The sequence below is a fragment of the Oreochromis aureus genome, linkage group 15 (assembly GCF_013358895.1).
Source record: "Oreochromis aureus strain Israel breed Guangdong linkage group 15, ZZ_aureus, whole genome shotgun sequence".
Lineage (NCBI taxonomy): Eukaryota > Metazoa > Chordata > Actinopteri > Cichliformes > Cichlidae > Oreochromis > Oreochromis aureus.
This window is the reverse complement of record NC_052956.1, coordinates 8,986,555-9,000,588: the sequence shown is the minus strand read 5'-3', so window position 1 is coordinate 9,000,588 and position 14,034 is coordinate 8,986,555. Positions and strand designations below refer to the sequence as shown.

The 14,034-nt window shown below is 37.3% G+C and overlaps 2 protein-coding genes across 2 annotated transcripts in view; one reads left to right on the top strand and one right to left on the bottom strand.

The window, feature by feature from the left end:
- si:dkey-71h2.2 (low density lipoprotein receptor adapter protein 1) overlaps window positions 1-14,034 on the top strand; it is a 106,098-nt gene that overhangs the window by 88,799 nt on the left and 3,265 nt on the right. The window lies entirely within an intron of this gene.
- Window positions 3,092-13,469, bottom strand: blk (BLK proto-oncogene, Src family tyrosine kinase). Its single transcript, XM_031731961.2, has 14 exons — window positions 13,380-13,469; window positions 12,337-12,423; window positions 12,066-12,162; window positions 11,911-11,941; window positions 11,451-11,544; window positions 11,255-11,353; window positions 11,023-11,126; window positions 10,759-10,908; window positions 10,100-10,252; window positions 9,828-10,007; window positions 8,016-8,092; window positions 7,108-7,258; window positions 5,493-5,624; window positions 3,092-5,366 (listed from the first exon to the last, which is right to left on the bottom strand). Exons 3-14 carry the CDS (start codon window positions 12,159-12,161, stop codon window positions 5,164-5,166), a joined length of 1,470 nt encoding a protein of 489 aa, XP_031587821.1. The 5' UTR covers window position 12,162; window positions 12,337-12,423; window positions 13,380-13,469; the 3' UTR covers window positions 3,092-5,163.

Genomic DNA, 14,034 nt, shown 5'->3' with positions numbered 1-14,034 from the left:
TGAATCTTACCTGTCATCTCGCCATCATACCAGTGGAGTATCGTGACCTACAGGAGGTATTCAGCAAAGACAAAGAGCTATCTTTGTCCCCTATGACTGCACCATCGACCTTCTTTCTGGTGACCCGCTCTCTTCAGCCACTTATACAACCTGTCATGGCTGGAGCAGGATGGAGAAATACAGCTAGGAATCGTTGGCTCCAGGAATCATCTGCCCGTCGTCTTCCGCCTGTCCTCTTCCCCAGTAGGAGTTGGTTATTTCTTTCTGGCAATAAAAGATAAGACTCTCAGACCATGTAGACTCATGGCAATGGGAAAATACCCGTAGGTCAGCAGTTTCTGAAATACCTGTCCATATAGCACCAATAACTATGCCACATTCAAAGTCATTTAAATCACCTTTCTTCTCCAACAAAATGAAGAAGAAAGGTGATTTTAATAATTTTGAACCTCAGCAGGTCATCTTTAGAGTGACTAAATTATTTAACTTCCTGCCATATGATTGACTCGTTAGGTACCAGTCGAACAGATGTACCTAACAAAGTGGCTGGTAAGTGTAAAAGATGCTTTGATTAAGTATTGGTTTAATAATTTTGGGGAAGACATGAGAAAAGTCTTAACACAACACTTGGGATTACATGAAAATTGAAGGTGATATCTCTACAGCACATAAGACACAACTTAATTAGGAGAAAGAGAAGCAAGAGCGTAACACATGACTTCCTTTAAAAGCGGTGGTGGTGAACGTGTTACTGTAGCACAGACTATCATACGTTTCCACATATATAACTGATAGACACCACGTAGGTCACAAAACAGACTTACCAATGTAACACCAGGGCAGAGAAGCAAATGCTGTTACAGTCCAGACACTTTCGCTATTATTCACATATACGTATACATGACTGGCACAAATGTGTTGCCTTATGTTTAAACGACTGTTAGATACAACTGTTTACCAAAGTAGTTGGAATTGAACAATTTGTTTTGTTTATTGTAATAATGTGACGATATTGCAATGTACGTGGAAACTGCGTCAACCTTTGTGGGCCTGTGCGCTCATCTGCTGTCATAACGCCCCCAGTTTTTTTACTGGGGAAATAATGTCTGTGTTTGAACCTTTTTTGGCTGGGGTGTCTTGCTTTATAATGTTGCAATCCCTTTAAAGCTTTAGTCTGGTTTCCACCTACTTGTGAGGGAAAATGTCTGGCCCTGGTTCCTTTATGTTCAACAGCTAGTTCCAGGCTTTGTCTTTCTGCCTCTGTGCTGACAGTTGAGTTCTTTTATCAGCTTCTCGTCGTCGTTGCTGCTGTTGTAGTCGGTCATCTTCTTGCTTTGGGTCTGAAAGCAAAATTAATGTGAAAGCAAACAGTGCTCTCCAGAACTGAGAGGCTTTTTGGAGTAAGTTAACAGTTCTTCGAGCAACTGTGTTTGCTGTATATGCAGCGATTTGATGGATTTAACATTTAAAAATGAGCTGGATTTGTGAGAAAACACAAGTCCGAGCATCTTCACCGTTGAGTGATGTTACTTGAATAAGCTCTTCAAATTGAGCTTCTGAATGTTGTAAATGGCATCACAGAGATATGGTATAACATTAGACATATTTGTCTTCCGCATACACAAGAAAATGGCCGTTTGTCTCGCTTCTTGACCTCGTGCACAGCAAGTTTTTACAGATTCGTTTCGTGCCGCACACATGAAAAGAGCTGGGCTTCTTTTTCAAAGTATTAGACATTAGTTGTTAAACAGCCCATAAAATTAGGTAATGTTTCAGGAGAGAGATGCAAGTCATTATTTTTTCATACGTTTAACAGAGAACACAAAATAGCTGCTATTGTGAGAGAGCAATTTCAGTGAAATTCATGACTACCTCCGTTCACCTCTTTTCTTATCTGCACTTTCTTATCTATTCTTGTAAAATGTTCTGGAGACATCGTCTGTCACGGTTTCAAGAGCCCTCAGTTCTATTAGAGCGAACACATTTGATTGATGGACTCCATTATTTTAATGACATCAAAGCCCAAGAGAGAGCCCAAGAGAAAACATGTTTATGAGGAGCATAATGCCAACTAAACACCACTGAAAACATTATTGGAAGATGAAAGCACATCTCTTTTCATCTGTGGTGATGTGCTTGTTTTTTTGTTTTTTTTTGTCCCAGAGGGCCGTGCAGGGTTATCGCTATCAAATGCTAATGATGTGTTGCCTTCTGCAGGGATCACTCATTAATCTGTGTGCGAGCCACTGTTTCCCTTCATTATTACTCTAAGCCAGCAGTCATGCACAGGAGGAGGAGCAAGGATGATTTGGCCTTTAAACCTCTACCCCTCGCGTCTTGTCATCTTGCGTTAACATGAAGCTCTTTTCAGGGTGATGTTTCTTATCAATCATTCTCCAGTGTGAGATTTTATTAATGGCGGTCCTTTCAGTTCATTGGCTGACAGACTGCTGTGTCTATGTTTGGCTGTGTCTCATAACTTAATACGCTCATCCTCGGTTGATGAGTTTATCTGGAGGTTGAATAGATAATTCATTCACTGTAAAGAGCAAAATTAACATAAAAAAACAGCCTAAATAAATAAATGTGTGACAAAAAACCCCCAAATAAAGCTGGGTAAAGCCATTTAAAAAGAACAAACAGCAGTATATGTGTGTGTGTGTGTGTGTGTGTGTGTGTGTGTGTGTGTGTGTGTGTGTTGCCGTGCTTAAATGTCTTTCAACACGGCCTTCAGATGCAAAGAAAGCCAATTAGAGCGAAAGAGACTAAATACATACAGATGACTGTGATAGGATCAGTGCGTGACAGAATGGTTAGCTGTGAGGATTTCTGTGTAATTGCTCAGACTGATATGTAATTTATGAAGAATTTGTGAGCACAGCTGTGAACAAGGTGGAGAACATACAGCATTTGTGAGTATATTATATTTTGGCCGTAGGCAGAGCAGCATGTTGCCTTCTTTTTAATTTATGAAAACAGTTTAGGGGAAGTTGGGATAAACTAGCAGTATACAAATAAAGCCTTTTTACTTTAAATGCAACTTAAGACACAGTGTTGACATTTTATCATTAAGTACTTTGATATACAGTACTAGATTCCTTTGTTTCCGGTGAGTTCACCGGGACTATTCTCAAATACCTCTATGAAAAATTTCCAGAATTTCCAAAGCTATCATGCATTATACTGTAGATACATTCAGAATGCTATACTATGTAACACTGACATCTGCAGGATGATAGGAGTATAAAAAAAACTGCAGCACTGTGCCCTGTGGCCTTTCAGTTTTTCACTTCCCACTTTAATTTTTTAAAAATACACATTTATTTGCATTTTCATATTTGATTTGCATTGTCCACAAGGTGAAAAGAGTAATCTAATTACAGAGAATAAATAATCTATATCATTGATTTCATAGACACTGCTGGTATTAAACAGTATGAACTGAAATTCAACTACTACTAACACATTCATGCTTGCAATCATTAAAAAAAACAACAGAAAAATCCAAAACACTGATACACTGTCGCTGATGCTGACATAGCACCTACCATATCTGATATTAGTATGCATGGAACAGAATTCATGGATAATATGAGAGATTAAAAATGTTGAAACGTCTTTGGGTCTTCTGCGAGGTTAAAGATTAATTTATATTTATAAGGAAAAAGTCCAGTGGTCAGGCATATTAAAAACTTTTCCGCTGGATTTACAGGTTATTTTAAAACATATTCAGTTTTATATTACAAATATCAACATAAAATCACCTGCCATATTTTTTGATACAGACATGGCAGACATTTTTAGATATAATGCATGTTTATTCTCGTGTGCTCCTATTGAATAAGATTAATAATAATATTTTATATATTTTAAGAATACTTGAAGTTGTTTTAGTTTTTATTTACTATCACTATTATTTTAAATGAGAGTTTCCCTCTCCCTCACAATTAAGAGGCGCTCGATCAGCAATAACAACAAAAAGTAAATTTCAAACGGATGTATTTCAGGAGGAAAAACGTGAAGACAACTACTAACTTGGTATGTGAGACTGTTCTAGCTTTGTGGCATTTTAGGAATGCTGACGCACACTTCCTATTTCCTGTCCATTCAGGAAATGGCAGGGTTTCACCCCTTGCCTAACACAGCCATTCCAGTCTCTTATCGTTAACTGTCTGTGCTCCCCCTGGGAAGGTTCAGTTGAAGACTGCTGTAATTTAGTATTTAGCTGCTTTTAAAGGCTTCCTGTGGGTTGCTGTTCAAAATGGGGGGCATGTTCGGGTCAGTCACCCCTTTCATCATTTTCACATGATCGAAACTAGAGTTAGTAACTCAGTCTTCACATTGCTGCCATTTGTTTTCACGTGGGAGGTGATGTACTTTAAAGTTGTTTTTATTTTTATTTCATCCAGAGTGCTAGCTTTACTTTCACACTTAAGATGTCAAACTTCTTTTTAAAGAAAAAGCGCTGCTATTTCCTCTTATGATCGGTGAATTGAGACACATCCTCGTTGTTTCAAACACCAAACTGTAAAAAGTAGTAGTCACCACTAAAGCCCTACATGAGAAATGCTTTTACAGCATTGTAATTTCAAATTTTGGATTTAAATACAAGAAATACCAGAGTTCTTCATTTTTATTTACAAAAGACATAAATGCAAGAATAACTTCTCTTTGCTAAGCACTTTAAAAAAATCTGCTGAATTACTTAATTTGTTTTTTAAAAAAAGAAAAAAAGTGCAAAGTATTGTGCATGTAATCTCAGGGTTCTAGTTTCTGTACCATGCAAATGTTTAATCTGCAACTTTACCTGTGCTGACTTCTCTGGGTCCAGATGTTGCTTTACAACATGAGTGAACTGTATTTGTATATCCATAGTCCTATTACGCATCATACATCAGTTCTAAGAATGCAACCTTATACTCCATCAAGAAAAGGCGCTGACATGAAGCCGCGTTGCATATCTGACTGATATCCGCTACAGACAGAAGAAGCCATGAATATCTTTAACATTCACTTAGAAGGCAGGTGAGAAAAACGTATCCATCACTCTATTTTTAAAAAAAAAAGTATCATCAGAAAGATATGTGGTCCTTTATCCATTCAAGTCATGGTTTTTTAAGAGATTTCATTGTCCACAACGAAAAACGTTTTCTTTTTCTGTCATCACGGCTGCATCTCATATTGTCCTTCCGTGGCAATAAAAAAGTCGTTGAGAGTGTTCTGAAGATATTCAAAAGTCGGTCGGTCATCAGGCTTCTGCTTCCAGCACACCATCATGATATCATACAGTTCCTCTGGACAGCCATCTGGACATGGCATCCTGTATGACCTGTCTAGACTCCTGATCACCTCTGGGTTCGTCATACCTGATGAAGAGAGGAAAAAAAAGCATACACTTTGACAGATATTTTGTAACTTTTTTTTTCATAAAATAGCAAAGCAATATTTGAGCTGTTTTCTGTAAATATGAAGTTATTTCACATAACCCATACCTGGGTATGGTATTCTTCCGTAGGTGACTATTTCTGTCAGGAGGATCCCAAAGGACCAGACGTCCGATTTGATGCTGAACGTCCCAAAGTTGATGGCCTCTGGAGCCGTCCATTTAATGGGAAACTTAGCACCTGGTTATTAGACGAAGGTAAAAGAAAAAAAATGGAAGGAAGTTGTGTTACTTGTTGTTCACTGTGAAGGATATGTAGGTGTGTGCGCATTTGTATATGTTTATTTTCCTTTTAATGTGGGATGATTAATGGGCAGGAAATACTCTGAAATAATGAGAAAGCTTTCCATTAGAGAATTTAAAGATTATTCTATCACTCTGATAAATCTGTGGGTTCTATTTTCTTGTTTTTTACAAGATTTTGAATCACCGTGACAAATTTATACGTTTTGAATTCACCGAGTTAGACAAAATTTAAATACAATTTCAAATATATATTGATATTAGAATATAAACTTGTATACATCTGGTTGAAAATTATGGGTGTTGTACTCACACTTTTATGACATACTTTAAAAACACAATATGCTGTTTTAAAATGAATTGAAGCAATCGCTCTTTACTGATTTTGGTAGGCGAGGAGAGTGAGTTTCTGCTACCAGAGGAAATTACCTTCAGCTCGAAAAAGAATTACGGCAGCTGCGCTTACATGTGAAGTGGTGTTGAATGCTATATGTGCCTTTTTCAATCAAAGTCAAGCTCAGATGATTAAATGAAATCAAATTTTTTCTATTTTACACATTCGCCCTCACACGTGCATACACCAAGCAGTATATTGCTCCTGACGAGCATCAACACGAGTGCTTTGAAACAATTTCAAAAATCTTCCTTTATAATGAACGACGCATCGTGCTCCACACTCCTGTGTGTACCACCGCAGTCATAGTCACAAACCCATAACCCAGTTCAAACATGGTTTTACTGCTTTGCTTTTTTTGAAACAAAAGCAAATATAACAAAATCTCAGCAACTATAAGCTATGGAAACCTGCCCACCAAAAATCAACACATACCAATTCATTGCAATAGAGCATACATGCTGCTCCAAATCCAGAACTTGCCCGACACAATGAAACGAACGCTACAATATTAATGCACAAGTGCAGGCTAGAAGGAGAACGCAATAGAAATAAGTAATGTAAAATTACCAATTTTAAGTGATGGTTTCTTAATCTGTGAAACAAATCAAGTTAATAAAAAAAAATCAGGATCAGAAACAAAAAAAGGTCAAAATTTCTGTGTAGAAATAAAAAAAAAAAAAGTTTCCACTACTTATATATGATTTAATTATCTGTTAATTAATGAGCACTTTGGTTTAAAGTTAGGAATTGAATTCTATATTCTGCTATATTAATTAAAGGCCCTCTTGAGACATTTATCAGACACTATTAATTGCCGTCCTTAATGTCGAAAACTACAGAAAAATACATTATATAAAAACAACCTATATTCCTAATAGCAGAAGGAAAACTTGGGTCATAAATTTCTAAAGGAGATGGAAATGTGTCTGGAGACGAGACGTCAGCGTTTGTTTGTGACGCGAGTGTTTCTAAAATCCTGTTTGTGGCACCAGGGGCGCATTTCCGTCAAAACTCCTTACTGTACCTTCTTGAGCTGTGTATTCTGACTCGATGATTCTGGCCAGGCCAAAGTCTGCTATCTTGCAATGCAGCGTCTCGTTGACCAGTATGTTAGCTGCGCGCAGATCACGGTGGATGTAGTTCTTCTTCTCAATGTACGCCATGCCTTCAGCTATCTGGTATAACCAAAGAAATAGCAGATTTGTTAGATCAAATGTCAATTCAAGAAATGTTGGTTTTCCATCGTAAAAACACACAAGACAACAGCACATCAGTTTTATAGGAATCTGAATGTCTTATAAAAGCCGAGCACATGCAAAGAGGCCTCTAAAGCGAATTGTATGTGTTAATAGTTATGTTCACATTGTAAAAAATGAGAGTAGAGTAGGTTTAACAGGATGTGCCAACTCTCAGGAAGTCAAAAGTTTTTTTGGAGGGCCAAAAGAGTTCTGGGGGAGCTCACTGTGGATGGAAAAATAGCATGATTTCCTGTCCGGATGTTAATAATTGACGTAGGGTGAGGCTTTCAAATCAGACAAGCAAAAGCACCACCACAGAAACCACATAGCATCTGCTGACAGTTTCCGTGTGTGTGATGCCAAAGCGCATAGTATACGGTACTTTCAAAATGTTACTGTAGAGCAGCAAGGATGTAAAAATAGACATTGAGGTCAGCCAGATGGCTAGTGTATTTGTTTTTTAACAAAGCATACATTCATCTTTGAATTAAACATTAAAGTCACGCTGACTATCACAGTCAGAAGCAGCAAAAGAGACACAAATGAAAGAATTATGGAAACACTCAGAGCAAAAAGAAATGTTTTGGCATTTATGAGATTATGGTATCAGTGACTGTTATCACTGAAAATGTCACATACACACGACAGTTAACTGAAATCATGTAACTGAATTTCTTTATTAAAAGTTTCCTACCTGTGCTGACATGTCGATCAGCTTATTTAGCTTTAGCTTTTTCCCTTCGTCTGTTTTTAGAAAGTCTAGAAGACATCCTGCAAATAAAAAAAGAGAAGCACATATTATCTGAAACTACTGTGGTTTAATTGAAACTTCTACCTACATATCTCATAACAGAAAAGCTCTGTGATGTCCCAGTTGTTGTTGGGGGCTTTTGGATTGGTGCACATTTTTAAAAAATGAGGATACGACTGATTGTTTAATTATCTAGCCGTTAGCCATAATAAGAGCCGTCTGTTCAGTCTAAAGTGAGTCAACAAACACCAGTCCAATCAAAACCCAAACCAAAGATTTTAATATTCACTTCCTGGTGAAGTCAGTAGTTATAATATTTAAATTAGCTTGCCTTTACTACAGAATCTCATTTAGCACACCAATGCACCGAACATTAAGGCCTTAAGCAATAACCATATAATCAAACAGTTGCAAAAAAAGAATATTAAAGGAGTCACAAATATTGTTGTTAATGTGTTCAGATATAATACATTATATTCCTCAACTTTGGGATGAATATAGAAAAGAAAAAGTATAACATATCTCATGTCATCTTATGTTATCTTAATGTCCACGTGTTTATATTTTTATATATAACAACTCTGTGATCGGCCCCGGCGCAGATATCTTTTTACGCCCTTACCACCTTGTTGTTACCATAGCGGCTATGACTGTGAACTTCTCTATAACATTTGCCAAAAAACGGTTGCGTAGTTGACGTCAACAGGTTTGCACACATTTCCACAAATGATAAAAGCCAAGTCAGGAAGTACAAGTAATATATTTCACAGCATGTTTCCCACCAGCGATAAGCTTCAGAAAAGAAACCAACTTTTAATCAGTGGCAATTGGGTAAATATTTGCAACTAAAATTCAGTTCATAAGTTAAATGCTTTCTGCATGATTAAAGTTAGGCCTTGGGTGACAAACATCTGTAACTTGTGCTATGGTTTATTTTAACAGTGATCTCGACTGGGCGCGATCCAGGCGCTGTGGTGCTGTGGTACACCACCAGCTGCATCGTCAGAAGTTTTGCATTTTTGCTAAATTTTGTATTTTATCAACACTCTTTTGTGTTATTACTAAGTGGGAAATATTGGGTATTACTGTATTATTGGATGATATAAGTTAGTTGCCAATTTATCAGCACTGGAATTTGTAATGACGACTGAAAATTTAAAATGTAAAGAAGAGACCGGAGAAACACCCTTCAGCAGAGAGCACTCTGCAACTTCCCTGTTGACAAAAAACAACAATAAGCTGATCCAATCAGAGTGCAGAGTGTAAATGATTAAATAAATAACAAATGTTACGCAAATCTGTTTGTATTTCATGTCTCTGGAAGAAAAACAATATTGGCTGATATGTCGTAATATCAGATTTTCGAATCGCCAAATGTCGATGTTGGTATCAGTCTTAAAAATCCTATAATTGACTGGCCTCTAGAATTAAGACTAACCAAAAAAGCACCCTTTGCCTACAGTTTCAAGCTGCTTCCAAAAAGTTTTTATGTTATGCTTATTGGAAACGCTTGTGTTGTTCGGACAATCAAGACAGCTGTTAATGCCACTGCGACCTCTCTGAAAAACGTATTATGATATTATGTTCTTTAATATTTTCAAGTAAAAAATGTTTTAATAAATCATGAAAATCAGCACCAGATTACTTCTGTTTTAATTTATTGGTGAAAGGCCAATTTGTACTACATTATATATATATATTATAGTTAATATTTAATTATCAGCAACTCTTAAAACTCTTCTTTGTTTCACTTACCATTGATCATAAATTCGGTGACAATAAGAATGGGCTCTTTAGTGACCACAGCATGAAGTCGTACCAGTCGGTCATGCTTCAACTGCTTCATCAGGTTGGCCTCCTGAAGGAAGGCCTCAGGCGCCATTGTCCCCTCCTTTAAGGTCTTAATAGCAACCTTCTGGGTGTTCTTGTAGTAACCTGCCAAATAATTCAAACAGAATGCTTTATTGACTTTGCCATCTTGGTTTATTAGGTGTCTCCAAACAGTTTGATCGGTGGCTTTCCCTTACCCATCCACACTTCCCCAAACTGTCCGGCCCCCAATTTCTTCACCATTTTCAATGTCTCTCGAGGAATCTCCCATTCATCATGGGCCCATGGCTGCTGAGGGGCCATAGGCTTACAGGGAGCATACAGTCGCTGACATAACCCATCTGCCGTGTCTGCACCCAAATACGATACATTCAGATATAACAAACAATATTTTTTTCCATCTTTCTTTGCACGAGTGATAAATTTAGTTACAGAAACCATACATCTCATCTTTCATTAGATAATTCTAAAAGCATGTTTGTTCGTGCTCACATGCATTTCTTTTTCATAAGTTGATCTTTGAGACAACCTTTCTCAAGATCTGGCCTGCTTATCTTGTGGTTTAGTCGCAGGAGTGGAAAGACTATCACTCCTCTCACTCAGGAAATGCACAACACATCACAAGGGTCGAACTTCCCCCTTTAATTCAAAGTCACTGCAGATGTTTTATAATTCAAAGCAGCAAGCTTAACGTGAGTCCAAATCAATGCAAGATGCAGGATTTACAATTATAAATGCTGAATTGGAAACACGGAAACAGAAAATCCTGTGCATAGATATGGTTTCTTAAATTATATATCTCTGAAAATACAAACTTTTTGAGGGTGGAGATGTTGTATTTGTAGTTGTTACTTACGGGTATAGTATTGAACCAATTCCTGTAGGGTCGAGAACGTGTTGGAAGGGGAGATGTAGTAGCCACCTTTGTCCAAACAACGGATTTTGTAATGTTTTACTACATCTCCTCTTTCCCCTTCATAATCTCTGACTGACAGCGAGAATGACCCTGAGAGGGGAAAAAGGGACATTTGGGTTTATTGACCACACTGAAAATGAATACAGGTAGCTGCTAAAAATGTGATTTGTGGCATGATCACGGAAAGATACTGATGGTGGTCACCTTTACAGGTCTCACTCTCTCGAATTAGAAAGGCCCCTGGTTTATTTCCGGGTGCTAAAAGTAGCCTCTCGGTTTCTCTTCTGCCCAAATCCTTGAAAAACCATCTGCAAGAGAGAGCACCACAAAACCATAGAAGTCACTCTTCCTGAATATAATAATACAAAGCATTACAACAACATTAATCAATCAATAGATGCGTGCTACATTTCATTCCATAATATTTCAAGCTTACTTTTCCACTTCCAGTGTATCTGCTCTGGCTACATAATTCGATGGTATCAAGCCTTCTTGTCCAGTCGTCAGCAGTCGGGCCAGCCACCATTCTCCGGTTCTGTACACCAGACAAACATGCCGCATTCATTTTATTTCTCTGTGCGCTTTCTTTATTGTCACTTTCACAACTGTGGGAACCATAGAATGAGACTTACTCTTGCAATACTTTAAGTTTGTCTCCCTTTCTGAAAGGCAGATCACTGTCGTTGGTCGCTTTGAAGTCGTGTTGTGCAATAAATATAGTGTCATCTAAAGGGAAGAAGAGCACAGAGTTTCTTTAAAAGTGTATTTTTAATCTGCTTTTTACTCTTAGACGTTTTATTTTGACATGATCCTGTGTTCTAACATGCGCAATTTGTGGTGATATTGTTTTCCTTCTCCGAGCAACCGCTGTGTTATTTTACATCTGTGACATTAACATTACTTTCATGTATTTGCAATCTCATCTAATCCCCAGAAGAGAACAGAGGAAATTCAACTGAGATTTCGATCGCAAAACTGTAGCTCTTATTACTGCCACTAATGTCTCTTAACGCAGCAGCAGTTGGGTCCATGAATGCAGGCCTGTTACTTTCTACTATGATGTTTGATTTATGCAAGGAGGTTTGTGATTACCATTATTTGTATAGGCGTTTCCACTTCGTCCCTTGAAAGAATGGACAGAAAAAAAGAAGACGTTGATTATGTCCAGTTTGTCAAGTAAACCTTTTGAGGTAATTAGAGTAAAATTTGTTTCACATCTGAGTAAATCTTTTTAGTGTTTTACTTACTATATGGTTTGATGACGGGGAGGCGTGTGATTTGTGTTTTCCTTTGTAGAATCCTTCTTCTTTTACTTGTTTCTCGCCACTGCAAGTGCAGCCCATCCTGCATGTTTGGTGGAAATCTTTTTTAGCTATGTTACATGATGCTAACATTTACTAAAAAAAACATATCTAATTACAGAATGCACTGTTTAGTGTGGTATCAGTAAACAATGATTCAACAAGTTTATGGAAAGACACTCACATAGCTACAATGTGCTCAATACTTTGCTTTTACCTGATCAAACAGATGAGCTTTCCTGCTGCTGTTTTTAGTCTCCACTCCTCCCACTGCAGGGCCTGCTCTTTGACTTCATGCCCGGTGCTGGAAAACGACATCTAATGACTCAAAATTGCTAAAAATGTATTTAGTGAGCATCTCTTTAGATGTATTGCTTGGTAACAGGTGACCCAAAAAAATAATAAAATTGAAACAAGAAAACAAAAAAACAAAAACTGGCTCTCAAAAGAGGAAGTGAAAATGTGTTTACAGCTCTTTACCATTGCATTAGCATGTACAGTTTATGATGGGGCTTCATTGTCAAGTTTCAGTTAAAAATAGAGGAAAAGAAAACGGCTAAAAATAGCTAAAAACACACTGGTGTAGAAATGACACCAAACCAAGCGATGGTGTTAAAAAAGAACTGTTGTTTGTCTGAAGCAAGTTTTATGAGGTGTTAATGTTAAAACTTAAAGGTGTTTTTTAGATCACAAAGTCAAATATAGTTGATGTAATGTGTATTACAAAAGCTAAAGATAATGACTGCACATGCAAATATACAACACTGATAAAATAGTGATGTAGCAGAGTAGTGTAGAGTGTAGTGTATGCTTTAGACTGTATGCGTAAGTACCGTATTATCAATATCGATGGTTTAATTACGTCTTAAAATGGAAAATTACCCCTAAAACAGCAAGAGCAGTGCTTTAATATTCAGTGGTGTGTAATAACAATATGTCATGAAACGCATGCCTGTAGGGAGGCTTTACACAAACCGCTGACTTATGGATTTCACGCGGAAAAAAGTGATAATTGAAATGAAAATTCATAATAATAATTAGCCTCGATACTTTTGCCAATTATTTATCGCACATATTTGATCATCCACGTTACGCGTTATGTTTTGTTTAATTTTTGATGTGTTTTACCAACATTGTACACCATTATTTAAATAAAATATTACTTACACTATTATGTTCACCATTACCTTACAATATCTAGAAATTCTCAATGCCTGTCACTGCTCTATAATGTAATATATTCATTCAGCAGATAAATACCTTTAGCTTGTCTTTGGCTCGTGTCTTCAGAAGTACTCCAGATGCAAAATGTCTTCAATTTCCTCATTGAAAACTGAGTGCTTGTCAGTGTGTCACTCTCACTCACTCATTTTGGTTTGGAAAGTTTCTCTCTCTCTTTTGCTCTGCTCTAATTTCTCTCTCTCTCTCTTGCTCTCGCTCTCTCTCTCTCTAACAGTGAAGACCAGGACCTCCCCTTGGGGGTTACATTCAGTTTACTGGAAACAGACAGCAGTTTGCTCTTTTGTCTGGTCTCTTACATTTCTCCCTTGATTCTCAGGCAGATGATCTACCTACAGAGTGCAAAAATAATCTTCTGATTAAACTTCACTTGCAGTAGTTACCCCGCCCCAGTCCTGCAATTAGTCAGTGAACACAACTGATAACTGTATGTCATCTTTAAGTATTAAAACTCACAAATGTATGGTCCTCAAAGTTATTGGTCAAGAAGGACTTTAGGTTAGCTATCAGTAGAGCTTGTTTTACTTCAGAATGTGTAGATGCGGTCAGTGATTTGCAAAAATTGTGCCTGTGATCTTTTTTTAAAAAATGCAAATGACCTTTGGTATCAAATCGACAATGCAATGGAAAAAAAGAAGTGTCTGCACTGTGTTGTATTGTGTGTCTGGGTGATTGG